The 26047-nt window shown below is 49.8% G+C and overlaps 12 protein-coding genes across 12 annotated transcripts; 6 read left to right on the forward strand and 6 right to left on the reverse strand.

Annotated features, from left to right (window-relative positions):
- Positions 1-1014: 1014 nt before the first annotated feature.
- On the reverse strand, positions 1015-3884 carry EURHEDRAFT_450761 (gamma-tubulin-complex subunit SPC97; the record flags this gene model as incomplete). Its single annotated transcript, XM_040783900.1, has 4 exons — positions 1015-1096; positions 1152-1366; positions 1433-3420; positions 3509-3884. 4 exons carry the CDS (start codon positions 3882-3884, stop codon positions 1015-1017), a joined length of 2661 nt encoding a protein of 886 aa, XP_040641297.1.
- A 364-nt stretch (positions 3885-4248) lies between these two features.
- On the forward strand, positions 4249-5503 carry pup2 (proteasome core particle subunit alpha 5). Its single transcript, XM_040781204.1, has 2 exons — positions 4249-4987; positions 5057-5503. The coding sequence occupies exons 1-2, from the start codon at positions 4731-4733 to the stop codon at positions 5334-5336; spliced, it is 537 nt and encodes a 178-aa protein (XP_040641298.1). The 5' UTR covers positions 4249-4730; the 3' UTR covers positions 5337-5503.
- Positions 5504-5531: 28 nt separating this feature from the next.
- On the reverse strand, positions 5532-7058 carry EURHEDRAFT_495228 (25S rRNA (adenine645-N1)-methyltransferase; the record flags this gene model as incomplete). Its single annotated transcript, XM_040785670.1, has 2 exons — positions 5532-6800; positions 6879-7058. 2 exons carry the CDS (start codon positions 7056-7058, stop codon positions 5532-5534), a joined length of 1449 nt encoding a protein of 482 aa, XP_040641299.1.
- Positions 7059-7641: 583 nt separating this feature from the next.
- Positions 7642-10672, forward strand: EURHEDRAFT_513477 (putative C6 finger domain protein; the record flags this gene model as incomplete). The annotated part of the gene is made up of 4 exons (XM_040786169.1): positions 7642-7702; positions 7759-8345; positions 8408-9462; positions 9517-10672. The coding sequence occupies 4 exons, from the start codon at positions 7642-7644 to the stop codon at positions 10670-10672; spliced, it is 2859 nt and encodes a 952-aa protein (XP_040641300.1).
- Positions 10673-11548: 876 nt separating this feature from the next.
- On the forward strand, positions 11549-13358 carry EURHEDRAFT_409844 (uncharacterized protein). The gene is made up of 3 exons (XM_040781205.1): positions 11549-12594; positions 12673-13062; positions 13118-13358. The coding sequence occupies exons 1-3, from the start codon at positions 11835-11837 to the stop codon at positions 13162-13164; spliced, it is 1197 nt and encodes a 398-aa protein (XP_040641301.1). The 5' UTR covers positions 11549-11834; the 3' UTR covers positions 13165-13358.
- Positions 13359-13538: 180 nt separating this feature from the next.
- EURHEDRAFT_409845 (BAR domain-containing protein) lies at positions 13539-15005 on the forward strand. The gene is made up of 4 exons (XM_040781206.1): positions 13539-13913; positions 14023-14584; positions 14643-14774; positions 14837-15005. Exons 1-4 carry the CDS (start codon positions 13795-13797, stop codon positions 14867-14869), a joined length of 846 nt encoding a protein of 281 aa, XP_040641302.1. The 5' UTR covers positions 13539-13794; the 3' UTR covers positions 14870-15005.
- Positions 15006-15176: 171 nt separating this feature from the next.
- On the forward strand, positions 15177-16260 carry EURHEDRAFT_409846 (V-type proton ATPase subunit E). Its single transcript, XM_040781207.1, has 4 exons — positions 15177-15643; positions 15713-15796; positions 15874-15926; positions 15983-16260. The coding sequence occupies exons 1-4, from the start codon at positions 15633-15635 to the stop codon at positions 16060-16062; spliced, it is 228 nt and encodes a 75-aa protein (XP_040641303.1). The 5' UTR covers positions 15177-15632; the 3' UTR covers positions 16063-16260.
- On the reverse strand, positions 15896-17730 carry EURHEDRAFT_409847 (sterol homeostasis protein ARV1). The gene is made up of 4 exons (XM_040781208.1): positions 17510-17730; positions 17403-17456; positions 15983-17346; positions 15896-15926 (listed from the first exon to the last, which is right to left on the reverse strand). Exons 1-3 carry the CDS (start codon positions 17696-17698, stop codon positions 16237-16239), a joined length of 1353 nt encoding a protein of 450 aa, XP_040641304.1. The 5' UTR covers positions 17699-17730; the 3' UTR covers positions 15896-15926; positions 15983-16236.
- Positions 17731-17774: 44 nt separating this feature from the next.
- On the reverse strand, positions 17775-20267 carry arg2 (acetyl-CoA:L-glutamate N-acetyltransferase). Its single transcript, XM_040786840.1, has 3 exons — positions 20120-20267; positions 19884-20048; positions 17775-19826 (listed from the first exon to the last, which is right to left on the reverse strand). Exons 1-3 carry the CDS (start codon positions 20171-20173, stop codon positions 17868-17870), a joined length of 2178 nt encoding a protein of 725 aa, XP_040641305.1. The 5' UTR covers positions 20174-20267; the 3' UTR covers positions 17775-17867.
- Positions 20268-20414: 147 nt separating this feature from the next.
- EURHEDRAFT_384440 (NAD(P)/FAD-dependent oxidoreductase) lies at positions 20415-22011 on the reverse strand (the record flags this gene model as incomplete). Its single annotated transcript, XM_040779618.1, has 4 exons — positions 20415-20684; positions 20745-21318; positions 21374-21663; positions 21762-22011. 4 exons carry the CDS (start codon positions 22009-22011, stop codon positions 20416-20418), a joined length of 1383 nt encoding a protein of 460 aa, XP_040641306.1.
- A 32-nt stretch (positions 22012-22043) lies between these two features.
- Positions 22044-23193, reverse strand: EURHEDRAFT_409850 (putative 2-haloalkanoic acid dehalogenase). The gene is made up of 2 exons (XM_040781209.1): positions 22482-23193; positions 22044-22416 (listed from the first exon to the last, which is right to left on the reverse strand). Exons 1-2 carry the CDS (start codon positions 23081-23083, stop codon positions 22293-22295), a joined length of 726 nt encoding a protein of 241 aa, XP_040641307.1. The 5' UTR covers positions 23084-23193; the 3' UTR covers positions 22044-22292.
- Positions 23194-23668: 475 nt separating this feature from the next.
- Positions 23669-25867, forward strand: EURHEDRAFT_384442 (amino acid transporter; the record flags this gene model as incomplete). The annotated part of the gene is made up of 8 exons (XM_040779619.1): positions 23669-23700; positions 23749-23780; positions 23834-23873; positions 23924-24062; positions 24137-24488; positions 24540-25006; positions 25059-25337; positions 25405-25867. 8 exons carry the CDS (start codon positions 23669-23671, stop codon positions 25567-25569), a joined length of 1506 nt encoding a protein of 501 aa, XP_040641308.1. The 3' UTR covers positions 25570-25867.
- Between the last annotated feature and the right edge of the window lie 180 nt (positions 25868-26047).

Here is a 26047-nt window from a genome sequence, read left to right on the forward strand (position 1 = left end):
TGAGCCCATTGGACGTCCCGTATGGCAGACAACTCAGCACGAGAATCTTCGGAAAAAGAAACCCGCACTGAATACCGGCTGCTAACAGGTCAGCTGGTGCTTCCAGATGACTTCGACGGCCAGTTCATCACTTCTCTTATCGAGATCTACTTGCAGAAAGTTGTTTGAGTCATGGATGCAAGATAACGATAATCGCAGGGGCTTCTAACTACACTTACGAAATGGAATCTTCAGTAATTAATTTCTGTCTCCACCGCGTAATGGCCATAGTCAGATATAGATTTAGTTGGTATTGACTGGGGCAATTGTGATGCTAACTGGTTCCATAGTAATACAGTTCATATTTCGTCCACTACTATGTACATACGAGGAGTCAGTGGGCCAGGCAGGATACTCTTCAGTAACTGTCATTCATTCACGAACCATTCCGGCGCGGAAAGAGCATTTTGTCTGGGATATATCCCAATAGACGTCACATCACTGATTGCTAGATATGTATAGTTCCGCATGAGTCCTATTTACACGCATGAAGAACAGGAGCTGAACAGGGAACATGAATTCGCAATAATCTGCACCAGGGTATTTTAATAAACCAAAAATACACAGCCTCTCTCGCGTTTAATCCTCCCGACGAAAGCCGCCGCACGGAGAGGAGCTCCTGCTCGAATCGATTCCCATAAACTACAAAGAAAAAGGTCATCCACCATTCGACTCCGGAGTTGTTCGGGAAGGGGCCCCTTTAGACGAGTGAAACAATAAAGAGGCGTGTCATGATATCGCGAACGTGGGTTTGCAGTTGTTGTAGTTTGGAAACAATATGGCAAAGGGGTCATTTGCCATGTGGACAATGGTCAAGGAAAGCTATAAAGCTGACCCGCGGTTCGTTGTTCTGAGGTGCTCACGCACAAACGAAAGCGACACTTGCCTAAACTATGCTTCCGGATTGTACTCTGGATGGTTGAATGCCAACACGACAAGTTGTTACAGTATCAAGATGCCGGGTCGTATGCCAGTTCAATCCTCTTTACCGATCGAACTTAAGGCATGGGCAAGCTTCAAGAGGACAACACTCTCAGTTGCGGCAAAATAGTTCAAACTGCCATAATGGTTAGACACGCACATGGGACATCGGTCACTGGTTCGTATCTTACCTGTCCATCAGGATCCGCAGATGCCGGTTGAAGTGATCTTCGTATCTCTTCAGCGTATCCTCCAGCTTGCTGATTCGTGATGGATCATAGCCTTTCGCATCTGGGTTAGGGTTCTTGGAAGATAAATCTAGGTCCGCTGAACTTAGCGCCCGTGATAACGATGCTGCGGTCCAAGACGCGAACATGGTGCAACAGGTCATGAGTTTGGAGTGAATCTTTGCTCAAGTCAGCGAACCTTGCCGATAAAAAGCGCGCTAATACAAGAGTTCAGTGCTACTAACCTTCAACAACTTCGCCTGCGTCAGCATGCACTCCTTGAGACATGTATCCAAGAAATCGACATGGTCTTGCATTAACTCATCGACCGTTCGGTTCACTTGTTTGGTGCCGTTGACAGTCACCTCCGAGCCGTCTGCATCCGTACCGTTCACCCTGTCCATCAGATTCTGCCAATTCTGCTCAATGACTTCGGAAGTGCAGAAGTAGAGCAGTTGTTGGACGAATACCAGCATCTTCGAACGCAGGTTCCATGCTCGTCGCTTCCATAATTCTAACCGTCGATCTGAGGACTTGTGCCGCCAGCTTATGGCCTTGCTTTGGTCTAGCCAAGAAGTCACTAGCAGGTCCTCCAAGTGGCGGAGAGACAGAAGATGGCGGAATATCAGTTGATATCGAAGGACGGTCTTGCGGCTGATAACAAGAGATAAAGGAAAAGGTACTGAGTAGTCTAATTCAAGAGCATCGTATCCAACGATATCTTTGTCGTCCTCCGTACCTTGCGTCGGAGGCGCTTGGTATTTCTCAATCGCGGCCTCTGGATTATCCTGATCAATTCCGGAAACACTCACGACTTGCATAAGCCACTTCGTGAGCCCAATCTTATTCATCCGCACCTTGACGTCCTCCTTGAAAGGATCTTGGGCTGCGATACTACCCGGTTGTCGCAGGACCAAATCGAGAAGCGATTGTAGCTTGCTTTCATTAACAATCTTCGCTGGTTTGCGCAATTCTGACGCGCCCAGTTCCAGGAAGTACGAGAAGAAATCGGAGCGATCGAGGAAGAAGTAATGTTTCAGGGAACGGAAGCGGGTTGTAAGCGAGTTCTTTGTCAACAGGAGATTCAGCAATGACGCATTAGCGTATGTATACGCCCCATTGACGTTCTCCAAAAACCGAGGATCATCGAGGGTCTTGGGGACATCCTTGACTGCTTTGCTGATATCGACGCCGCCACATTCGCGGACAACATTGAGGTATTTCCCAGCTAAAAGGACCTTCTCCTTGACACTTTCGAGTTGTGGTGGAACCTCATTTTCGCGTATTGTGTATCTTTTCTCCCAGTATTCGTCTGTGTAGTCTTCTTCAAGCTTCTCCCGCTTGATCCACTTTTGCTCTTTGACCAGGAACTCTGCGTGGGGATCTTTAATGCCTCCGTGATGTAACCATTCATTGAGCATGGTCATATATGGCCGACTAGCCTCGCGAAGCAGAGTCTCCAAGAGCGTCTTGGCAGTTGGGTCTCCTGAAAGTGTTGCCAACCGCTCAGTCAACAACCGGAGGACATTGCCTCCTTTGCAGATTTTCTTGCTAGACATGGCACCAGGAACAAGGTCCCCGCCTTCCTTAAGTTGTTCGAGAATGTTATCTACGTCATCAAAATCGTCGATTGATTCGTCGAGGTCTTGGTCCAGAAGTCCGTTCCGTCGAAGAAGTTCTTGGCCAAGCGAGTATAGCTGAGCTAGACATTGGGCCGTAGGCATCGTATGTATATGAAGGACGTGTAGAGTGAAATTGGGATTGTTCAGAAGCTGGTTCTCGAGCTGAGCGATGAGGATCAAGTAATCTTTCAATAGTTTCCGGATGACCGCGCACATGGCATGGCTAACCGCCCCAAATTCCGCGCGACTTTGTACCTCCACGAACGCCTCCAATGCATTATAATGAGTCGCCATTTTCAGCATAGACAGGGCGAGGTCTCTTAGCGTTGGATCTAGCCCTGATGCCAATTGAAACGCGGGGCCAGTCAGACGGTCCATTTCGACGGACGGGTCGTAGGGAGCGTTGTAATGGATATATTGCCCTTCAAAGCCCATAAAGACAAATAAAAGGTCCTCGAGAATCGCGCGTTCTTGATCATCTGTGGAAAGCTCGCGAAGGGATTTGGGTTGCAGCGATTGCGGTAATGCTGAGGCCAGAGGCGGGACGGAGACACGAGATGCTAACGGTGCAGTGGAATGAGGGATCAACGACGCTTGCGGATTCCACGGTACTGTAAAATCAAAGCAATTCATGTCAGCATTGCGAGTAGATTCAATGGCCGTAGGATGGAAAGGCTCGGGGGTTATTTTGTGACTGACCCTCCGCGGGCTCCTTCTCTTTCTTCCGCATATTAGGACTACTGGCCCTCTTCGACCGACTTCTTTCCAGGTTGCCTCGATTCCCCGCACTGCTAGTGTCCTGTACCGAGTTTCTCGTTCGGCTTTGAGCTTTCTCCCGCGTGCTGATGGCAGATCGCTCAGCGCGCTTTTCGCTGGTAGGAACCTGGTCTCGCGGCATCCTAGTTTTATGGCTAACTGCACTGCCGCGCATATGCTCCATGTTATTGTCCGTTTGTAAAGGAGGTAATCCACTTCGTAGAGCCGCAGTTTTCTCAGGGTCACTGTTGCGATTCGAGGGGACGCGGGGTCGCGGTGCGCTCATGTAGCTGGCGGCGCGACGGTCATTGACGGACATGATCCCGCGAGACGGAAGGGATAGAAGGGTGGTGAATTATGCAGCATGGAATAATAGCATGCAGGGAATTTATCGGTAAATAAAAGGAGAAATTGAGTGTGTAGCAGGAATCAAACCCAACCACGACACGTCGGGCGACAGTATCGTCCATCAACAGTCAGGGCAATAATGGAAAGTAGCTCTTGTCGGTGCCTTTCTAGCCTCAGGCAGAAACTGACACGAGGCAGTAAGGCACCAACTTGCGTAGGCGCAGACCGACCTGGAGAGCTTCACGTCGAGCTTCCCCGAACAAGCTCCCAACCTCGTTCTCTAAACCCTTCTACCTGCCATCTAACCATCTCTATTTCTCCTTTCTTCTTGAATTAAATATCGATCCCTTCCATCTCCTTTCAGACACGCCAACATGTTCATCGCGCGATCAGAATATGGTAGGTTGATGTGACATCTTCTCCCCGCCAACAAATGTGGTCAATCCAATCTAACATGCTTACTCTCCAATAGACCGTGGAATCAAGTACGGACCATATTAGACCTCGCTGATCTTCCTCGTTCAAATTCTGACAATGATTTCACCACAGCACCTTCTCTCCGGAAGGCCGTTTATTCCAGGTCGAATACTCCCTCGAAGCTATCAAACTTGGTTCGACAGCGATCGGTGTATGTTCCAATCTTCATTCAAAGGGATCCTAGGTACTAGCAGGTCATTATTCTTGGCTTTGCTGGTGCAGAGTGAAGGACAGATTCTGACATTGTCATCAGGTCGCAACATCGGAGGGTGTTATCTTGGGCGTCGAGAAGCGTGTCACATCCACTCTGCTTGAGGCCTCGTCCGTCGAAAAGATCGTCATGATCGACCAGCATATTGGTTGCGCTATGTCCGGTTTGCAGGCAGATGCCCGGAACTTGGTCGAGCACGCCCGTGTCGAAAGCCAGAACCATGCCTTCCACTACGCTGAGCCTCTGCGGGTAGAAAGCTGCACCCAGGCCATTTGTGATCTTGCCCTCCGGTTCGGAGAGACTGGTGATGATGAGGAATCTGTGATGAGTAGACCTTTTGGTGTTGCTTTGTTAATTGCCGGTTACGATGAGGATGGGCCGCAGCTGTACGTATAACTGGCTTCATATTGCTTGCCATGGGGCACGAAGTCCATGCTAACATGTGATTTTTCTAGATATCACGCCGAGCCATCGGGTACATTCTACAGATACGATGCGAAAGCCATCGGCTCCGGAAGCGAGGGTGCGCAGGCAGAGTTGCAGAACGAATACCACCGTTCTTTGACACTGCCCGAGGCCGAGACTCTGGTTTTGAAGACCTTGAAGCAGGTTATGGAGGAGAAGCTGGATTCAAAGAACGTTCAGCTCGCCAGTGTCACAAAGGACAAGGGATTCCGTATTTATGATGATGAAGATATGGGCAAGGCTGTGGCTCAATTGGACAGCAATCAATAAACTATGAATGACTACACGACTGTCTGGGGAATGGGAATGATCTCCGTCAAGCATGGTACAATTTGTCACCTTTACAATGGATGAAATAGAAAAGGATAATGTTGGTCCTAATGCTATGAATTTTCACATAAATTGCTTTTCATGACCCATGTTCAACTATTACGGGGCCTGTCTATGTACAAATGACTTCAAATGCTACCGAAGTTTATAGACACAGGGTTTAAGAGTGCTAGCCTCCTCTTCAGGGGACAAGTCCAGCTCTTGCGGCTTCTCAATGAACTTTTTCTTTCCGGCACCGGCGCCGGCACCAGTGACCGATGCATGTTTGCCCTTGCTAGGCGCACCACCCTGCTTCACAAACTCCATCTTCACGAACATCTTGTTCGACTTGTCCACCGACTCGGGCTTGAGAACGAATCCTCGCGTCCGGAACACTTCGATGAACGACGAGATATCCGTCTCGTCATTTTCAGTTGGACGGGCATCTTCAGCGTAGACCTCCGTATCATCCAAATCCGAACCAGCCTCCTCCGCGTCGGCTTGCTTCTTCTTAAGCTTCTTCTTCTCAGACTTGCTGAGTGGCTTCTTGGTGCCGATCGAGCCTTTTTTGCGAACTACCTTTCCGAAACGACTCTTGACCTCACTTACCCAGCATTCACCCTTGCCGTCACCGCGCAGCACTCTCCATGCCTCTTCAACGAAAGATACCCAGTTGGTTCCCATCAAACTCAGACAGAAGATGGCGATATCGACTGAACCATCCTTGACAGGTAGGTTGCTGACGTCTGCTTTGGTAATGTATTCGTTGGCGTTGTGCAAATCGTAACTGAGAAGCTTGAGCTTAAGCTTGTCCGCCGACGGGGTAAGCGAGCGGGCGAGCTGGGCATCACCACAGCCCATATCAGCAATTGTGCTGGTTCCATTTGGACGGCGAGGAAGAGAGGGCCCTTGTTGAGCCCGTTTCTTGTCGAACTTGCCTTTCTTGTCAGACATGGCTCCTCTGGCCCGGATTGCTTTGATGTACCCGTCGACCGGGTTGGACGGCCAGGATTCCTGCACTTGGCGAGAGAACCCAGCATGGTATTCGTTGAAGAGTTCGGGGTTCGAGGAGAAAAGTTCCAGGGCTTGAGCAGATGGAGTTGTGTAAAGGGTCTCGTTCAGATGGCGGAAACGCGAAGAAATCAACTTTTGCCGCATGGCTTGCTGGAGAGGTGTAAGCTTCGCTTCCGTCACCGGCAGTGCCACAGGCAGAGATTCAGTCGCTGCCGAGGTCTTATTCAAAGTGGCTTGCTTGTCGGCATTTTCTTGAGGTTGCTCGGGCTTGTTCTTGTTGTTCTTCTTTTGCTTCTTGCTGGGCTTGGTTCCCTCATTTCCATCTGGACCCGTTGCATCATCCGCATCGTATTGTTGCTGTGGCTTCTTTTCCTTGTTCTCGTTAGGTTCCTTCTTGTCCTTTCCTTGTTGCTCCTGCGCATTCGAAGTATCTCCGTTTTGCGATTTCTGTTCCTGATTCTTGTTCTTCTTCTCGGTCTTCTTTTTTACAGGAGCTCTCTTGCGACCTTCAATGTGCTGACGGTACATCGCATCCACATTCTTCTTGGTGACATGATCATTTCCTCGCTTGCGCTTGTTGTCAGACTTGTCATCGGACTTGGGCTTAGGTTGCTCAGTTTGAGTTTTCAGAGCATCGTTCGAGACGGACCACCCTGGGACGGCGAACATGGTGAAGTGCTGCGTAGAATTGTGTTCCTCTTGTGAGCATTGAATTTTCTTTTGTTTGCTTTTCCTCCGAAATCAAAGTACCACCCAGAAAAGAAACCGTCTATCAACGGCGCAGAAAAAATTTGGGCGGTGAATCAGGCGGTAACCCCATATGCGGCACTTTGCGGCTCCGCCCCATATCAAAGGCACGTGACATCACACGGCTTTGGTTCTAGTTCCCGGGTTTAATTTCTGGATGATTCGTTTGCTGATGGTAGAGAAGGGCATTGCTTTTTTTCAACTAATGTCTCAACGATCTGGATGTCTCTATTGCTAAGGAAATAGACAATCCTACGGGCCTCAGGCTGATAATTCGGGTAGACGGACTGCTTTTTCTATGATCGTCGTTTTTACTTAGCTGTCTCCAGGCTTTTGATGTGCGCAATTCCCAACCACGTTTCATAGTGGCTATGGGATTGTTTTGTGGGCAGTCAGATGTTGATAGTATACTGTCATGAGAAAGCTAGTTACGGAGAATGACCCTCCCGATAAAACGGATGCCGCTCCATCCGGAGAGCAGTCAGACACTACAGAGGGCCAATCGATGATGAAAAATGCGCCACCCCATAGAGTGGTCAAGCGGCGCACGAAAACGGGATGCTTGAGTATGTCGATAACCTGAATTGGCCAAGGGAGCATCCGTCACTGACTTTCGGACTAGCATGTCGACAACGGCGCATTAAATGTGGCGAGGAGAAGCCTATCTGCCGCAACTGTGTTAAATCAAAGCGGGAGTGCAAAGGTTATGCTCAGCGTGTTGTCTTCAAAAATCCTATGGGAATCACTGGGGCCTTTGATAATGCGCAGGTCTCGTCCATGGCATCGTTTCCTAGCGGATATGAACGCCGTGCCTCTCATCAAAATCGGACACCGTCAGGACTAATCAATGCCTCAGCCAGCCAGCCCTCTGTGATTGAAATGGCAGACAATATGATTGTTCAAAATGATGGAACTGACACGGCTCCGTTGCAGTATCTACCAGCTCAGGTATCGCGTGCGTCGCAGCACGAGGCACCGAGTGTAAATCATTCTGCCTTTGATCCTATTCCACTATGTCACCAGCTGGCATTTTGGTGTAATGATTCATATAGCTCACCCGAAAGTGCTTCAAGCTTGAGACACCCGACTCAGGACCCTGCGCGTCGACCAAGTAGCCAAGTTGGCAGTACTCAATCTGTACCAACAGTACCTCTCCGCGGATCGATACATACTGCAGGCCATCTGCCTCTCACTTCTCCAGTAGCACAGGTATGATGCATTCTATTCTTTCACATAAGTTTCCTCGTTTTTTATGCTAAACTTGCAATTAGCCGCTTGAGTCCCAGCCCTGGTATCCAAATAGCGGACGTATTCAGGAGCAGCATTCGTCCCACTATCCGCGCACACATAGTATACCATGGTCTGGCATTAAAGCATCATACTCCGATACTGAGCGTTACTCTGATTTTCATGCATGCTCTATGGATGAGACATGGCGAGATGCTAGTATGACAACAGCAAATCGTAGTGAGCTTCAACTTGGGTCTCTTACCACTCATCTGAATGAGACGAACATTTTATCTTCCTATCGTCCGACGTTAGACTCATCCCCCCTGAACGACCCCAAGGCGGCGAAAATTTTTGTTCATTTTATTCATTCCATTGGCCCATTCCTTTCCGTCTTTGAACGACACCCGGTGGATTCCCCAATCCCTTTAGGAGCCTCTGTTCCTGCCGCCCAGCAAGGCCTATGGACGTACACATTACCTTTCCAGGCCTTGGAACACCAAGCATTACTCCAAGCCATGCTGGCTATCAGCAGCTTGCACATATCTTTTTTGCAACAAACACCACAGACAGTCTCGCTGAAACATTACCATTATGCATTAAAGAGAGTGGGCAATGCAGTAGGGCTTCCCACGCGACGCCAACAATATGGCACCTTGGCTGCCACGCTGCTCCTTGGGTACTATGAGGTTGTGGCCGCTGATCACACAAAGTGGAATAGCCATGTCGCAGGTTCAGCCCAGTTAGTCCGTGAGATTGACTACGCCGGCCTCGCGCGTGACCTTCGAGCTCATCGGCGTCGAACGCGAGGCCATTTGATTCAAGCAGATTGGTGGCTTGCGAACAGCCCCCATGCTGTCTCTGGGGATGACCCGTTCGCTGAGAAAGAGACATCCATTGATCAAGATTTTATTGGGACAATCTTCGGTCGAGCCATAAATTACGATGAGTATGGACAGGTCGAAAATGGTTCGAGTCAATCATACCAGAAGCATTTCACTCAGAAGGATATCGAAAACTTTCGAATTCAATGCGATCTCTATTGGTGGTACTGTAAGCAGGATACAATTCAGAGTATCATCAGTGGCAACCAACTATTGTTAGTCCTACACATACAGCTTTTCATGTCAAATATGCTAACTATTCTAACTAGTATGCCGTATTACCGATGGGCACAATGCCCACCGCGTGCAGGCATGGGACGCCTAGACGCCGTGTATGGATCAGCAGATCACCTGTGGCTCTTACTCGGTCGTTTAACGGACTTTGGTTATCGCGACCGAAAACGAAAACTCAAGGCGGCAAAGGTATCCGGGATAGACTGGAAGCCAAACACTGGCTTTTTCAAATTCATGGCCCGGTTTGCCGGCAGCAGCACGCGCATGCGTGGTCCACCTGGTCCTGCTCAGAATACTCGAGTACCTTATCCTTCCCCACCATCTGGCAGTAACTCTTCACCAAAAGAAGGGATTCCTCCAATGTATGGTATGATTCCTCCACGCGGGCCTGTCCAGTTACCCTTGGCTTTTCAAGACAATGCTCCGCATCCAAAGAGCTCGCCAAGCCAGGGTGACGATGATGGTGACGAAGGTATAACATACGGCGATGCAGAAGATGAGTGGGAGCGTATACTGGCAGCGTTTGACGCATTTGCGTATGCTCTTGGTCGTGATTTCATGTCTTTACCTGATGTGACTCCGCCAACCTTTACTCCCTTCGGACAGGCCCTACAGTACCGCACACAGCAAATTGCAGTATTATGGGGATTTTACTATACTGGACGCATTCTTCTTCTTCGGCTACATCCGTCAATGCCACCTGCCATGATGGTAGCTGCCGGTGTTGCAGCTCCAGCTACGGCCACATATGCCCAGACAATTGGAAAAATCGCAGCAAATGTCTATGATCCACAGCTTCTCACTATTGGAGCGGAAAGTTTGAACCCGACCCAAGGATGTTACATGACGGAAATGACAGTCCCGGTTTTCTTTTCCGCGGTACAGTATACTGATCCCGGCCAACGCGAATGGACAGTTGTCAATCTGCGTAATGTATCCCGCCTCACAGGCTGGAAGTCATCAGATGCCATTGCAAGTGGATGCGAGAGAGCCTGGGTCGTTGCAGGGAAACAGGGGAGAGGACCTCCATATCAGCCTACAAGTGAGGCGCGACGACAGCCCACAACGGACCCATCGCCTCAGCAAGGCCCGTATCACAACATAGAAAGACGGTTTATCACTGTGAGCAAATCAAATCGGCTTCATTGGGCTATGGGCATATTGAGCTTGGAAGACGATGTCGAGGTATAGATAGCCTTGAACATTAAGGTCTATATAATACTATATATCAATGGATAATGCAGAATGCAGTGCCCGGCGTGTAACGCGCGTGAGCTTATTAGATGGGAAGGGCTCGCTATTGTGCGTTCATTTTCATCGTGAATATTCGTTGTGATCTGGACCGGGGTGACCAGTCTATTTCTGCTCTGCGCGGTCCGCCCTTTCTTAATATACTTCATGCATGTCATGCAGGTACACCTCATCCGGAAAACACAGGCACATACCCAACTCGTTCTCTTGCAGACCCCAAGCCTTTTCGTTGGTCGAATCTATCCGCTATGCTCTGATTTGTACACGATGCTGCAGAAGCTTCTGGTTGTGGCTATCTGCCACGGCTTCATCGGATCCGATTCCGGGTTACATACGAAAGTTTGAAGCAATAGTACCTATACAGCTATACCCAAGCAGCCCCGGGGTTGTTCTCGAAAAGGCAGGAGCTTGCTGTTGGGACGGCCTGCAGCAACTAGATTGTTCTCGACCAACAATCAAAAGGTCCTGGAGAATGACGGAGACCGCGGGTTGGGCACCGGTTTGCTTGGATTGAAATGCATAGAGGAGAGGAGCACTCTTTAGGTAGTTATGGAAAATGATTCCGAAACGATTGCTTATTACGCAGGGACAAAGCGAACTAGCAAACTGCATTGTGCACAGGCTGTTTCTTTGTATCTTCGTGGCTGTTGATTCGGCGGATGAGGCTCAATCAGCCGCACGACGTGTATTTACGCTTATATAACCGACTGAGGCGTAATTTGCGTGGGACAGCGTGGCTGAGGTCCGCATATCACTGTAACATACGGTAACGCTTGGTCCTCCACATAGCGTCATGAGCCGGGGAATTCGCTAAGCCCAGAATGGAAGGACGAGCGGCGGTCGTTGTTGTCGCGAATCGCTTCAATTCTCTGACTGCATCTCTTTCTCTTCTGCCTGCGTGTGCACTTGGTGTGTATAAATATCCCCCAGCATCCTCGCTGGACATTGCATTTGCCTTCTCTGCTTCCTGTTCCTTCGCCCACGGTTCCTTCTTCCCCGCTTCAGTATCAAGTGAGCGACCCGCCGAGTCAGCGGCTGGCATCCACGGTTCGCAATCAGCATTATCTAGTGATACCCCTGTTATTGTTTGTTCGAACTCGAAATGGCTCCATACGACGACTACCGCTTATCTTCGAGTATTCTGGAGAGTCCGCGCGACGGACCCCGTCACTCCAGAGAACACTTGCATTCTCGTGGTCCTCCGGTACGCGAACGACCACGCCCGGCCTTCGATGATGAGCGCTTTGAGTCACGCCTGCATGCAGCTGACCGATATGGTCCACCTGCCCGCCGGCCAGAAAGGTTCTACAATGATGCGGACTCGTTTATCTCATCTGAGCGCCCTGAACGCCGCCGGGGAGTGAGCCCTTCTCCTCGACCCCGCCTTTTGCGACGACAGTCTTCCCTGGATACCTTTGATCGCATCCCATCACGAAAATTGGAAGAGATGTACTACCGGGGCCCTTCTCCCCGACTTTCACCCCCTCCAAGATCAAGATACTCTCCTTCTCCGCGGCCTCATGGAGATGATCTCTATTACGAGGATATTCGCATCGCAGAGCCGGACTACTATGGAGACGAAGAGTTTAGAGGATTCCGCGAGCGGGACCGGTATCCAACTCACCCTCGTCGCTCCAGTAGCCGTTTCCGTGAGAGGATTATCGAAGAACGCATTGAGAGACCGTACCCCCGAAAGGGCAAAACTCGCATGCCCAAGAAGCTGGTCCATCCTCGGGCCATCCTTGACAAGGGCTATCCATTCGAGGAAGAGGACAAAGCGGTCATGATTCAGGTGGCTCTCTCCAAGGAGCAGATTGATGAGCTCGTCACTATCAGCCGGGAGATCAGGCGGGTAAACGAGAGTAAGCTAAGCACTCGTATTGGTTTTTTTTTGGAGGGGGGGGGAATACATAACAGGCTAACTTTCTGATTCTTTACAGCCCGGATTGTACGCACTTCTCCGTCACCCGTTCGCATGGAACGGCTTAGTATAGCAGATAGTCCGCCTCGAGCAAGCCACGATACGCTGATTGTTGAGCGATCACCACCTCGATCACACTCGCGCCATCACCGCCACCGTCGTGGGCACAGCGAAAGGACTTTGAGCGTTTCCCGAACCAGATCTCGGTCAATATCAGTTCAGAGTCGTCGTCGCCGTCGGTCCTCGCCTGGACGCCGCGAGGCCAATCGAGATGAGACTGGTCCTCTGGCCATTATGGTGCGCCCCCGAGATAGTGACGATGATCTTAAACTTGTCGGGCCATTGGAACGCCGCAGTGGTGATCTGATCGAGGACGAAGAAGTCCATGAAGTGAAAAAGGAACGCAAATGTAAGATGATCTGCGGTATAATCCAAGCAACGGCACAGTGCTAACTTATCTACAGCTCCCAATTCTCGACTTATTCGCGCAATGATGGCCACTCTGACTTAATTCTTATCAGCTCCCCTACGCTTTACCTTTTAATTCCCCTTTCCCTTCATTTCCATTTCTTAATTTCTATGTTTTACTTTTTAAATACCATATTGGAATATGGGCAGAATGTAATGACTGGAGAGCATATATTTGATGCATACGACACCGCATATTTACGATACATACGAATATAATAATGACTATAATTCCATAGTTGTCTTTCTTGTAGTTGTAATTGTACCTGAATGCTCTAGCTGTATATGAAACTGAGTGGTGCGGCGGAGGCGGTGACGGCCCGCGTGGCCTTGACGTCCAGAATCTCACTTCCCCTCCGTGATATTTTCCATCGCAATTCATCCCATCTCCAGAGAATTATTCCTAAGAAGATTCTACTACTATATCGAATATTCATCCACTAAATTAACCATATTGCCAATCATCATGGACCGAGTGCAGGCGTTCGGAAAGAACCTCAGGTAATACACCCCTCTTCCCCGGATCCAATGCATTGCTTGTTTTTGTGGAGCTGTCATGTCGCATTAGACCACTGTGGTCATTCAAGGAAACCCTACCTGCTGACATGATCTGTTCTTGCTTTTTATTGCGGCTAGTGCGAACTTCACGCCCTTTGCTGCGCGCACGCAGCAGATGCTCAAGGAGCAATTTGGCCAGGTTGAGGACAAGACCCAGCTCCCCGACGAGTACATCGAGCTCGAGAAGCGTATTGATGCGCTGAAGCTGGTTCATCAGAAGCTTCTGCAAGTAACGTGAGTATATTCCTTTTTTACCCCGTGGCTTCAGAGCCTAGCCTCTCTCCGATCCAACTTTCACATGAACATACTCCGTACTAACAAGTTGTTCTTCCCCTCCCTCCAGCTCCCAGTACTCCAATGAAGCTTATGACTATCCGCCCAACATCCGCGAGTCCTTCAACGACCTTGGTCGTACCATCCAAGAAAAGGTCCAACTCCTTTCCCAAGCCGCCTCCCCCGCGGAGGCCCAAGCTGCTCTGACTGCCCCGCCAGCCGCAAAGCCCCAGCCCAAGACCTTCAACCACGCCATTGCCCGTGCCTCCCTGTCCGGATCGCAGACCCTAGCCCAGAGTGCTAACGGCGAGGACTCCTTGGGAGGTGCCTTGGAGAAGTATGCCCTCGCTTCGGAGAAGGTGGGCGAGGCCCGTCTGGCACAGGACGCCCAGATCCAGTCGCGGTTCCTGGCTGGATGGAATACGACACTTAACACGAACTTGATGTTTGCTGCTAAGGCGCGCAGGAATGTGGAGAATGCTCGTCTTATGTTGGACTCGGTGAAGGCTAACAAGAAGGCTGCTGCCCGGGGTGACCTTGATAACTTGAGCGAGGAGGCCCGTGCTGAGATTGAGCAGGCGGAGGATGAGTTTGTCGGACAGACTGAGGAGGCTGTGAGCGTCATGAAGAATGTAAGTTTACTTTTTATTGCCAGTGCGCGAGAACCCGCTCTAACCGTGTCCCGACCAGGTCCTCGATACCCCTGAGCCCTTGAGAAACCTAGCAGACTTGATTGCCGCACAACTCGAATTCCACAAGCGGTCGTACGAGATTCTTAGCGAATTGGCTCCTGTCGTCGACGGTCTACAGGTTGAGCAAGAGGTACGTAATATCTACATCCTTCCCAGTCCGGTTTATGTCCATTCTCTGACTATGGCTTCTAGGCTAACTATCGTAAGAGCCGTGAGGGAGCGTAAATGATATCATGATTTTCTATCTTGTCGTGGTCTTTGTTTGTTCTCGATGTCCCAGTTTGTGTTTCTTAACTACCCCATCACTGTACTGCTTTTTGTGCTCGGGATGAGCTTTCCATATACTTTTATGTCTGGGTTTGAAATGAACTCTTTATCAGATGATGTTTGATGATAAATTAAAAACGTTTCAGTGATCTGAAGGTTCGCAGTAGTCTCATAGTAGACATGGTGCGTCTATCGCGGCAAGCCGCGAAGCGCAGCCGCTGGCTTCTTAATTCCCCAGGCATCAATGCCACAGCTGGCCGCTCCGCAATCCGCCCATTCCAGACCGACTACTATCAAACGGCTCCTGTCAAGTCATATATCCTTGAAGATTAGACGTGTGCTTATCCTGTGATCACGAATCAAACTTATCAATTTACGCGGTCCGAAATACGATCAATAACTGTGGCAGCAACACGCCCGATTTACGCCTCACAGCGGAAAGCTAGCTACGTCTGGCCCCGGAATCGAGAATCGCAATCGAGCAAACGAACAAAGTATCAAGGCCATCGCCGGATCTATCTATACGCGCTACGGGTGATAAATACACGGCGTTCACGCAGATTACAAGCAAAAACAATCAATTGTGTTGGGTTTTGGGCTGGTCCTGAATCTAATTGCTCCATTTTGATTGATCCTTCCGTCACTTTCGAAGAAAGAAAGGCCATTATCGATTGAGAAGCTCTCTACGCTACACTACGAAAGAAGGAAACATACAAACAAAATGGCATCTGGGTATGTTACACTTCGAACCATCAATGTCACCCTCATGAGACGAGTATACTAATCCGTGACTTCAAACAGCGCAAGTCTAATCATCGGCCTTATCATCGTCGTGCTCGCCTCTATCGTCGCGTGGGTGTTTAGCCCCAAGGGTGATAACCAGACGTTCGTTTCCCTTCCTCTCCCCCCTGCCATCATGTGGGGGTATAAATGCGTGTTGGCTGATTGTGACTGGGTTCTAGGCTCTGGCGGAGTACGCTTATTCTCTCGTTTGTATCGTGTTTCCTTATGTGGGGTAAGTATCTCTCCAGTTCGAGATGTGGATATGGATGGCTAACTTGGTTTGAATAGCGATTATCTTCATGGCACAATGGCATCCTCTCATCGCACCCAAGAGATCGGATATTCGGCCTGATCGCGTACCGCAGTAAACACTTGTGCGCTTGTGGTTTTCATTACTTGTGGAATTGGGTTTAGGCTGGCTGATTAGGATGATGAAAGGGATAATGGATCTTGTATAGCTACGTTTTTTATTGTCATAGCGGAATGTCATGGATTCTTCATGTTTATATTACAGCTATACATGCTATTCTATTATAGATAGATTAGCCAACTCCTACAGCTCCTAACACCACTCGCTGAACCGCCCATCGAGCCATTAACCCTGCAACTGCCAAGGCCACAGCGCGCAAATACCCACATCCCAGTAAGATATATAACGCCTCGATATTACTTAACAATACCAAATGCGTATCTGCCGCCCCCAACGACAAAAGCGAACCCATCGACTCCAAGAACAAAGCCAAATACTGATTTGCCGGCGCAGAAACAGGCACCATCGAGGCTAGTTTGGCGATCCAGCTCTCGGGCAGTGGAGGCATTGGCCACGAGCCGGGTAATGATGAAGTGAATGATGAAGTAGCAGGCGACAGCTCGGACGTAGGCGCAGGGATTAGTGTCGCGATTGGGGTCGGCATACCCTGCTGTCGAGCGATGGTGATGTCTGTTGGCTTTTGGGTGTAGGCTTCGGACGGGGCATTATTCCCGCCGCTGCCGTCTGGGCCCCAGATGACGAGGAGAATTGGGAAGAGCTTTGCGCAACTGCTGACTAGCAGTGCGGTGCTGATGGCCGTTGGACTTGCGGGTGCCGGAGGCGGGAGTGGTTGGACATTTGTTACCGGGGCCGTAGAAGCTCGTCTCAATGGAGGTGCGACAGGAGGCAGTGGTTGTGGAAGGGGAGGAGTCAGGTTTCCGGAGGCGCTGTTGGTGCGAACGAGAGATGGAGATGACAGCGAGGCTGAATCATGTTGTGACAGTTTAGGTGGACTTGTCGTTGGCGGGTTTGTGGAGGTTGTATGTGGTTGCGCTTGCGGGGCCCTGGGCTGGACAGCGGAAGACGAGCAGGTCGATGGAGAAGGGTGAGACGTAGAAGGTTGGTCTGTCAAGGTGCTATTATTCGCGCTTCCTCCGCTGCTTTTACTGGTGCCGCTATCGGCAGGACGACGTCTGGGTACCAACACGGACGCCAACAACCGAACTGTGAGATGGTGTGCAAGGGTCGCGAGAGCATTCAGACTGAGGAAAAAGAAGTATTGAACGATAATCGGGGTGTGGATGAGGAAGCTGGAGGTCACGGATTGCGATTTTTCGATTCGCGCCCAGGTCAGGTAGACGTCAAAGAGGAGAAGGAGGATACCAAGGCGAATAATGGAGCGCTAATAAGATATTGATGTTAGCCTTAGATTGGATAAGGTAGAAGACCGCGTCTCACATCGAATTGGTTATCATCTCTTCCGAGCCGGTTGAAAAGGAGATGTCGGTACACCTGTCAAGTTAGTTCAACACTTTCCTCTTTATCCGAAAGGGAAGTTTACACACCTGCGGCTTGATCAAGACGAGGTCGATAAACAGCACGACAAAGTCATACTCGACATATTTGTCGGCAAAATGCTGGCAGCGCGGACATTGCGTCAAGCGCACGCCTTTGCCCAGCGATCGGTCATCGGCACGGCTGTAAGTGCTGTACAGGTGGGAAACCGGATAGGAGCATTCGATGCAGATGGGCATCGTGTCATTGGCACATAGCTATCGGGTCCATGGTACAGAGAAAGAAATTGGCCGGGAGAAAGTGCATCTACAAATTGTCGGGATTGAAGCTCGCCGAAGGCGGTAAAACATGTCAATATATCCCAGTCTTTAGATCTATGTTCGAAATCCAAATATATACAAGAAGGATCTAATCAATCACACCCGTATTATCTGCCCAGCTCGGTTCGATAGTACGGCAAACAGCCTCGTAATCCTGAAGCTTCTGCGCATTGTCAGGTAGACCCGGAGTCGTCCAGAACATCGTCCAATTAGTATCCGTCAATTTCCACGTTCCACGAGACCGCTCAAAGTACCATTTATTAACCGGGTTGTCCTTGCGACTGCGCCAGCAGAGTCCATTGGGGAAGCATGTGCGCACCATCGCGTTGAAAACCATGTCTGCCACACCCCCTGCTCCTTGGCTACGCTTCAGGACGGCGAACTTGTCCAGGTACGGGACCATTCGCGCGCGGCTGGCCTCGCTGTCGTCATCTGGGACGCCAGGGGGTGTTTCCCAGGTGAGGATGGCACCGCCTTCGTACTCGCCTGCGATGATAACACCTGCTAGGCGATCGTTGACTCGTTTCAGGTAGTCCTGGACGTCGAGTTTGTGGTTAAAGGAATCTTCGATCAAGTAGACCAAACGAGGCAGGTCAATGCATGGATCAGTCAGCTTCACGCGACCTTCTTTGTTGGGATTCCACACTTGGACTCGCGTATCAGGCAGGACTGTCAATGGCATGCCGCGTTTGACAAAGGTCGTGTGAGAGACAGGCGGGTTGAATGTGTTGTTGCCGTCAAGAGCACTGCGTCGACTCATGGGCAGGGAAGAGGAAAGCAATGGTTTGTCAGTGAGTAGATTGTGAATGAGCGGGTTCCGTTGTCGTCGCGTTCCCACAGCAGACACGTCCGAAACAGTAGTCTGTGACGTCTGGGCTGAATTGGCTACATCCGTTGGCGACGAGATGATGCCGGATGATGTAGCAGGCAACATCGCAAGTGCCTTGTGAGACAATCGGAGGTTTTCGATATGTCCATCAATCGCCTCTATCCCAGATTTTGCTTGATTTGTTTGGTACACTTGGCCGGACGGCGTCGAGGCGATTTCCGATTTGACAAACTCCGTGAGAGGGTTACTATTGGCAATGGAAGTCGCCCCCTCATGGATTTTTGCGGCTTCAGGTGCCAGCAATGACTGACCCACCCGCATCAGTTCGTCTTCGATATCCTCAACCTCCTGCTCCATGTTGATGAAAACATGCGATGTCTGCGGCCCACTATAGGCCGGAATGCCCCCCAGCGGATCCAATAATATAACACGGTCTAAAGACACTTCTTTCTGCAAGCCCTTGATCCTATCAGCAGTGATCAATGGATCCTCATCAGGATCGTGGGGGTATGCCAGCCCTGCCAACTCCTTGGTCAGAGCAAGCACGGCGTCGTTCGCAGGGATGAAAACCGCCCGGGGCGTATCCATGGTATATCCAATTGGAGGTACAATCACAGTGTGTGCATCACGCAATGGATTCAGCAGCAGCTTTCTTGAGAACACCGTGGGTTCCGTAGCAGTTGATGTAATGGAGAACGCCGAATCCAACCGGACGGACTTGGAATCAGGCTGCGCATCAATCGCGCCGGAAATGCGGTCTGCTTGGTCTATGGCGATTTTCCGCAGCACATTGGGATCATCTTTTGTCCCCGGGTCCACTACAACACAACAGGGCAGTCCCAGACGGCTCAGCTGGGCTAGGGTTTTGGCGACACCATCAATAATAGAGGTCTTCAGGAGCTGAGGTGTTGTGATCTTCACAAGAGCCAAGTGAAGCTTCTCCTCCACTACATCCTGTGGTTGGGCTGCAGGAGTCGCATGCTGACGGAAGACGGGACTAGCGTAGACGGATCGCGAAGCACCATAAAACGAGCTGCCAGAAGATGACGGCTGAGAAGTCAAAGTTGCTGCATTCGCAGTCGCCTTCGAGACCTCCGGTTCGGCTTTAAGTGTTGTAGGTGGGTTGTAATCTGTCTTTGGTTGCTGCTTGATTCGCGCCAGATATGATTTGGCTTCTCGCTTGGTCGGGGCCGAGCTCAACAGACTGAGGAAGAATTCCTAGCGACAACTATCAGCACATATTCCTATGGTCTATAGAATACCCAGGAGCCATACCCGATCAAGCAGCTTCTCCTTGGCCCGTCGTCCCAGTCGATCATTATTCTTACTATAACTGGAAAATTCGGCGCTCTGGTGGACTGGCCGGTCGGCGCTGGAGGAAAAGGACCGGCACCATGGTCGAGGGAGGGAGTCGCGTTTAAGCAAACGATGATTCTGCTGCTGAAAGTGGTCAATATATGGGAATTCAATGCCGTACACAAACATTGCGACGGATGAGGGAATGTATTTACCTGAAGCAACGGAGACTGAGCAGAGCGCGGCCACTTCAACGTGGAGGCGCTCATGTTTCATTATGGTCGCTCGAAGGAGGAACCAATGCTAAGAAGAGATGCATAGGAGAGAGAGGAAAGAAGAGGAAAAGAGTCAATTGGAGAGTTGGGGAAAAGAAAAAGCGTGGGGAGTCAAATTGACCTGGGTCGATGTGGGATAATGACGCATTGCCGCTTTCGGCCGTTCGGCGCCGATCCCGCTCTCAACTATGGAATATAAACATGAAAATATTTCATTCATCTACTGAGCTATACAGCTACAACCGGCTACTCCCTCTATCCGAAGTTGACGGGATTCCATGCAGAATGCGATTTTCCTTGTTCTGCAGTCTCTCCAGCGTTGCCTCGAATAACCGCGGAAGGCCGGTATCACCATACTCTGCGCCCTCTATCATCCGTGCAACCCCCAACGCTGACAGAAATATCTGGGGCATCCCATGACCGTTGAACCCGGCAATCACTATCTGTCCAGGCTTCCCGGGTACAGGTCCGATGTGTGGGAGGAAATCCGTTGTATATCCCATAACTATACCATCGGTTAGAACTATACATATTCGACAAGACCAAGAGGGATCTGGAGACATACTCCCCGTCCAGACTCGATCTGTATATGCCCCCGTGTTCTCCCATCCGTGAAAGTGCCGTTGCATGTAACCATCAAAGTAGTGCGCCGCTGAATCAATCAACCTGCTGTCATCTGTAACGTTGTACCAATTCGCCGGCTCACGCAGATACATTGATCGCGCCCCTCCAACGACGATACTTCCATCTGGCCGGGGGATTAGATAGTCATAATCCCAGTTATTAAATCGCAGCGTGTATGAGCTGTCCAACGGATTGCTGGACGGGTTAGGAACAACAATACGACTGCAGATGCCTCGGACCGGGATTATGTGATTCTGGAACTCCGGGGCCAGGGCTGGCGTGTAAGCATTGCAGGCGTACACAACGTGTTTTGTGCGGATTGAGCCCCGGTCAGTCACTACTGTCCAACGTCCGTGTTTGTCCGGGGTGTCGGATACTTGCAGGACGGGTGTGTATGTCTGCAGATTTGCCCCACTGGCTATTGCTCTTTTGAGGAGGTGTATGATAAGCTTGTATGGCCAGAGTCGTCCGGCATCGTAGCTGAAGCAGCCTCGTGCGCCTTTGACGCTAGAGAACTGGCTGTTGTAAGTATATGTTTTTCTACAACTGTTGCAGTTGGAAATAACACACAGCCTCTGCCTTTTCTCCAGCCCTCATCTCAACAAGCTTACTCGCTTCTGATCCTTTTATAATGAGTGATTCTAATCCGCCTCTGAGTTTGGCAAAGTGAGCATCATCCAGCTGAACATCAATGGCATGAGCCACTCTCAAATCGCACTCGATCTCCTCCTTTTCAACGAAAGACTGGACAGTTTGGAGATTCTGCATCTCAAACATGGCTACTTCAGCTGCTGCATCGATGTCGTAGTCGTTTGCTAGGGTGTTGATGCCGTTGTAAACGTCGGGTTTGAGGTGGCCTCCTATTGTGTAGAAGTTTAATTAATGAATCATTTTCTCCTTCCATCCCACACAAACCAACTATTTTAGGGAAAGCGGATGCAATGAGAAGTAACCTCACCATTTCTCCCTGTCGCCCCCGAGCAAGCCTGTCTAGCCTCTAGAATCATGATAGATGGCTTCTTCCTCCCCGTGCTCTGACCTTGTTCAAGACAATGGTAGGCTGTCGCTGCCCCCGTATACCCAGCACCGATGATGACGATATTGCTGGACTCAGGCAGCGTCTCAGTCGACCGATGATTGTCAAGGGTATCCGGCTGGGAGCGCCAGAAAGAGGTCATACCTCCGTTGACGGGGAAGGGCATGGTCATGGTTTGGTAGTCAATATTCAACATTGATATTTCCGTGTAGTGGATGAAGCAGTTGAATCTTTACTATGAAAGATATTGTAAACGTACTTATCATGTGCTATATACATGCGTCCTGACCAATTATTGGCTGGAACCGCCGACGTTGAACATGAAGATGCGGAGTAGATAGTCTATCTATACAGAGTATGTTTGAAGATAAGCAAGGATCTATATGTACTCGTACGCAATCCATCTATCTGACAGAGACTAGACTGATATCGACAATGACAGCCTTGCTATATTTACCCCTCAGATGCAACAATCCCTGCTGCCATCTCTGGCAAGCTATCAGCAGTCACCTCCATCTCCCCAAACAACTCGGGGAGTGCCTGCTTCTCGTACACAGTACAATACGCTCCTCTGAATCTGTTTTTATCAGTTATCACATCTATCACTGAGAGATAGTGGGTGGAGGGAGAGATATGACCTACCCCGTGCGCCTCGCTGCAGAAACATCCCACATATGCGCCGCCGCAAACCACGGCTTCTCTCCACCCTCCGTCTCCAATTTCTCGAACAACGGCCGATACGCCCCGGGATCGGGCTTCCCAACACCAGCCGTATCACACGATAGGAGGTTCTCCGAAGAAATCTCAACCCCCGCATTGCGCAGATACGCACCAACTCTATTCAAATCGCCAGCCGTAAGTGCCCAAACTGTGAATCCGGCCTCGCGGAGTTTCTGCACACACTCCATTGCTCCGGGGCGGAGGTCTAAATTCGCGTATTCCTGCATTATGTACGCGAGGTCTTCATCCGTGCCGACGGTTGCGGGGTCCGCAATGCCTGCTTGGTAGAGCATGCGATGGAATATCTTTTCGAAAATGGTGGCGTAGGGTGTATAGGCACCTGAGACGCTGAGATAGGTATATTCTCGTTCAGCGACTTCGACCCAAGTATAGCCTAGGAAGGATGGTTGGACGTTATGTTCGCGGAGTTTGGGGCCTAAGCGGGTGTCGATGGCGTTGTAGATGCGGTCGTAGGAGACAAGGGTTCCTACAACGTCGAATACGACGTTTTTGTAGGCTGGCATTGTGGTAATTGATAATATGATTGCAACCCGGTTGGACAGGATAGATTCGATAGATTCGATAATGGTCGATAGTCAATTTATATAGGGCTCAGCCATTGTCTTGAGTCATTTCCCCGCCGGCTTATCTGGTGTGATGCGGAGAAGATCCGTAATGGTTACATCGGGGTATGTACTTTTGAACGCATATACCACAGGTTCAATCAAAACAAGGTATACAAGAATGGGGTTGACCTTATCTGGACCTGGCTATGTCGGCCTGGATGACTATCTAGTCCAAAATTATGTAGATATCACACCTATCAGAAAGGCCGGAGTCCAAAATGGGATGAATATCCTTCTTTTCCAGCAGAATGTATATAGAAGTCTGAGGATTTATTTACGTTTCTGGAGACCGTCTATTATAACCATAGCCCAATTAACATGGCAATCCATCAGGATATCCCAAAGTTATCTAAATATATACCCCAAACCTCCGATATCGAGAAAGAGGCAACAGACGTCAGCAATGGTACAACGGTGGTATTAGGAACAGCTATTGACAATGCCGGATATCATCGCAGGCTCGGAAGAAGGCAGATCATGATGATGACTTTTGGAGCAGGTGTAGGCACTGGCTTGTAAGTGGTGCTAGTCGAAAACATCATCCCTGTTCTGACGAAACACAGATGGGTAGGAACGGGAACAGCCTTGAAATACGGTAAGTTCTAGGGAGAACTATTGTTCATAGTTTGAAAAGCTAAGTCTTCATAGCAGGCCCTGCGGGAACTGCCATTGCATATACCATCACTGCGTGAGAGCTGCTTGGACTATTTCCAAAGCAATAGACTAACTGTGAAACAGTATGATCGTGTATTTGCAGTTCACGTCCATTGGTGAAATGACCACGTACAAGCCTGTTCATGGTGGCTTTATCCGCCAGTGTGTCGAATACGTTGAACCGGCATTTGGCTTCGCAGTTGGCATTAATTTTTGGTTCAGTGTAAGGCCAATCAGACCACCATCTCGCCATATCTTCAACATCGACACAAAACGATAGCTAACCTATTTCTATAGTGGGTTATATGCATCCCAGCCGAAATAACTGCCGCCGTATCAGTGCTTGAATTCTGGCCACAGACCACTTCGGTGCCTTTGGCAGCGTATATCACTGTTTTCCTGGTAGCAATCTCCCTCGCAAACGTTTTTGGGGTTCGTCTTTACGGCCACGTTGAATACACGATGTCGTTCATCAAATGCCTGGCCATTTTTGCAGTCATCTTCTTCATGTTTATCATGACATCTGGCGGAATTCCTGCCACAAATGGGCCTATCGAGTTCCGCTACTGGAAGAATCCTGGTGCATTCAACAATGGCATTAAAGGGATTGCCAAAGCGTTCGTCCAGGCTCTCTTTAGCTTTGGGGGAGGTGAGTACTAGCAACGATAACCCAATTCCAAGTTGCTAAGCATTTGACTAGGTGAGCACATCGCTATTATCGCCGGTGAGGCTAAGGAGCCAAGAAAGACGGTCCGCAGCGCTGTCAACCCTATATTTTGGCGGATGGCCACCTTTTTCGTAGTAAATATCTGGCTCGTCGGAATGTGCGTACCATACGATGATGAAAACCTCATCCGTGGTAGTGGCACCTTGGGAAGCCCTTTCGTCATTGCTATTGAAAGGGCTGGTGTAATGTGGTTTGCCCATGTCATCAATGGGTTCATCTTCCTCACTGTTATCAGCTGTGGGATCACGAGTGCCTATATCGCCACTCGTAGTCTGGCTGCTTTGGCTGATCTGTCTATCATCCATCCATTTTTCGGCCGGAAGGATACAATGGGTCGGCCGTATGTGGCCTTGGTAATCAGTATTGTTCTAGGAGGAGGTCTCTGCTACCTCAACTGTAGCAACCAAGGGGCCGTTGTATACGAATGGTTTTCAGATTTGGTATGTTTCCATTGACGTAGGCACAATAAAGTCCAAGCTAATCCTTGACTAGGTGGGCATATCGACGCTCTTCCAGTGGGCAGGTATCTTTATCTCTCATATCCGGTTCCGAAGGGGCTTGAAAGCTCAAGGCATTGATCACCGCTCCCTTCCCTTCCGGGATTCTGTGGCACCATATGCTCAATACCTGGCATTGATAGTCGTTATCTTCATTGCCGGCTGCGAGTTTTATCTTGCCTGTTTCCCATTTGGTGAGAAGGGGTCGGCCAAGAGCTTCTTCGCGTCGTACATTGCAGCGCCTCTCTTCTCTGTTGATTACTTCACATACAAGGTGAGTGTCTGCACCATGATTGGTGCCAAGCAATGTAATGGCTGACAGAAGCCATTGTATTCCGCAGTTCTATTTCAAATCCAAGATTGTCCCGGTATCGGAGATGGACTTCAAGGAAGCCTTTGCATTTGACGAAGACGATCGACTGAGAGCCGCAATGGCAGACCAAGATAACCAGGATGGCTCGAGATCGAAACTGATGAAGAAACTCGAATATTTTTCACTCGGATGATCTGGAATTCAAGTTGAGATGTCGTGTGCTGCCAACTGCCATGCATATGTCCGGTGCAAAGCAAGGACCAACTCTGATGTCAACCAGTCAGAACCTTATTGTAACCTCCATATAAATGTAAGCTATTCCAGTCAATTAATAAATCCATGTCTCAGTCTGTTTCCGATTGCGGTCAAGACTGTCCAACTATAGTGGGCCAGTAATCGGACAGAAGAAACCCTGATCCCTACCCCGGATACTTGTGGCATAAGCGATCAGGCAACGGAGACTCGACGTCATTCAGAGAGTCTCTTCCTCTGCGAATATGAGAGCTGCTGTTGTAGTCGTGATGGTGAACGAGGAACTGCGTTCCGTCGTTGGGCTGACTCAGCCACAGTCCCGGGCGGGCGATCTCGGCGTTGTGATAGTGGGAGGAAGATAGTATGGCTGCCCCGCGATTCATTGTGCTGTCTTCCCTAGAATTCTGCTGGGAGATTGC

The sequence above is a fragment of the Aspergillus ruber genome (genome assembly GCF_000600275.1).
Source record: "Aspergillus ruber CBS 135680 unplaced genomic scaffold scaffold00005, whole genome shotgun sequence".
NCBI lineage: Eukaryota > Fungi > Ascomycota > Eurotiomycetes > Eurotiales > Aspergillaceae > Aspergillus > Aspergillus ruber.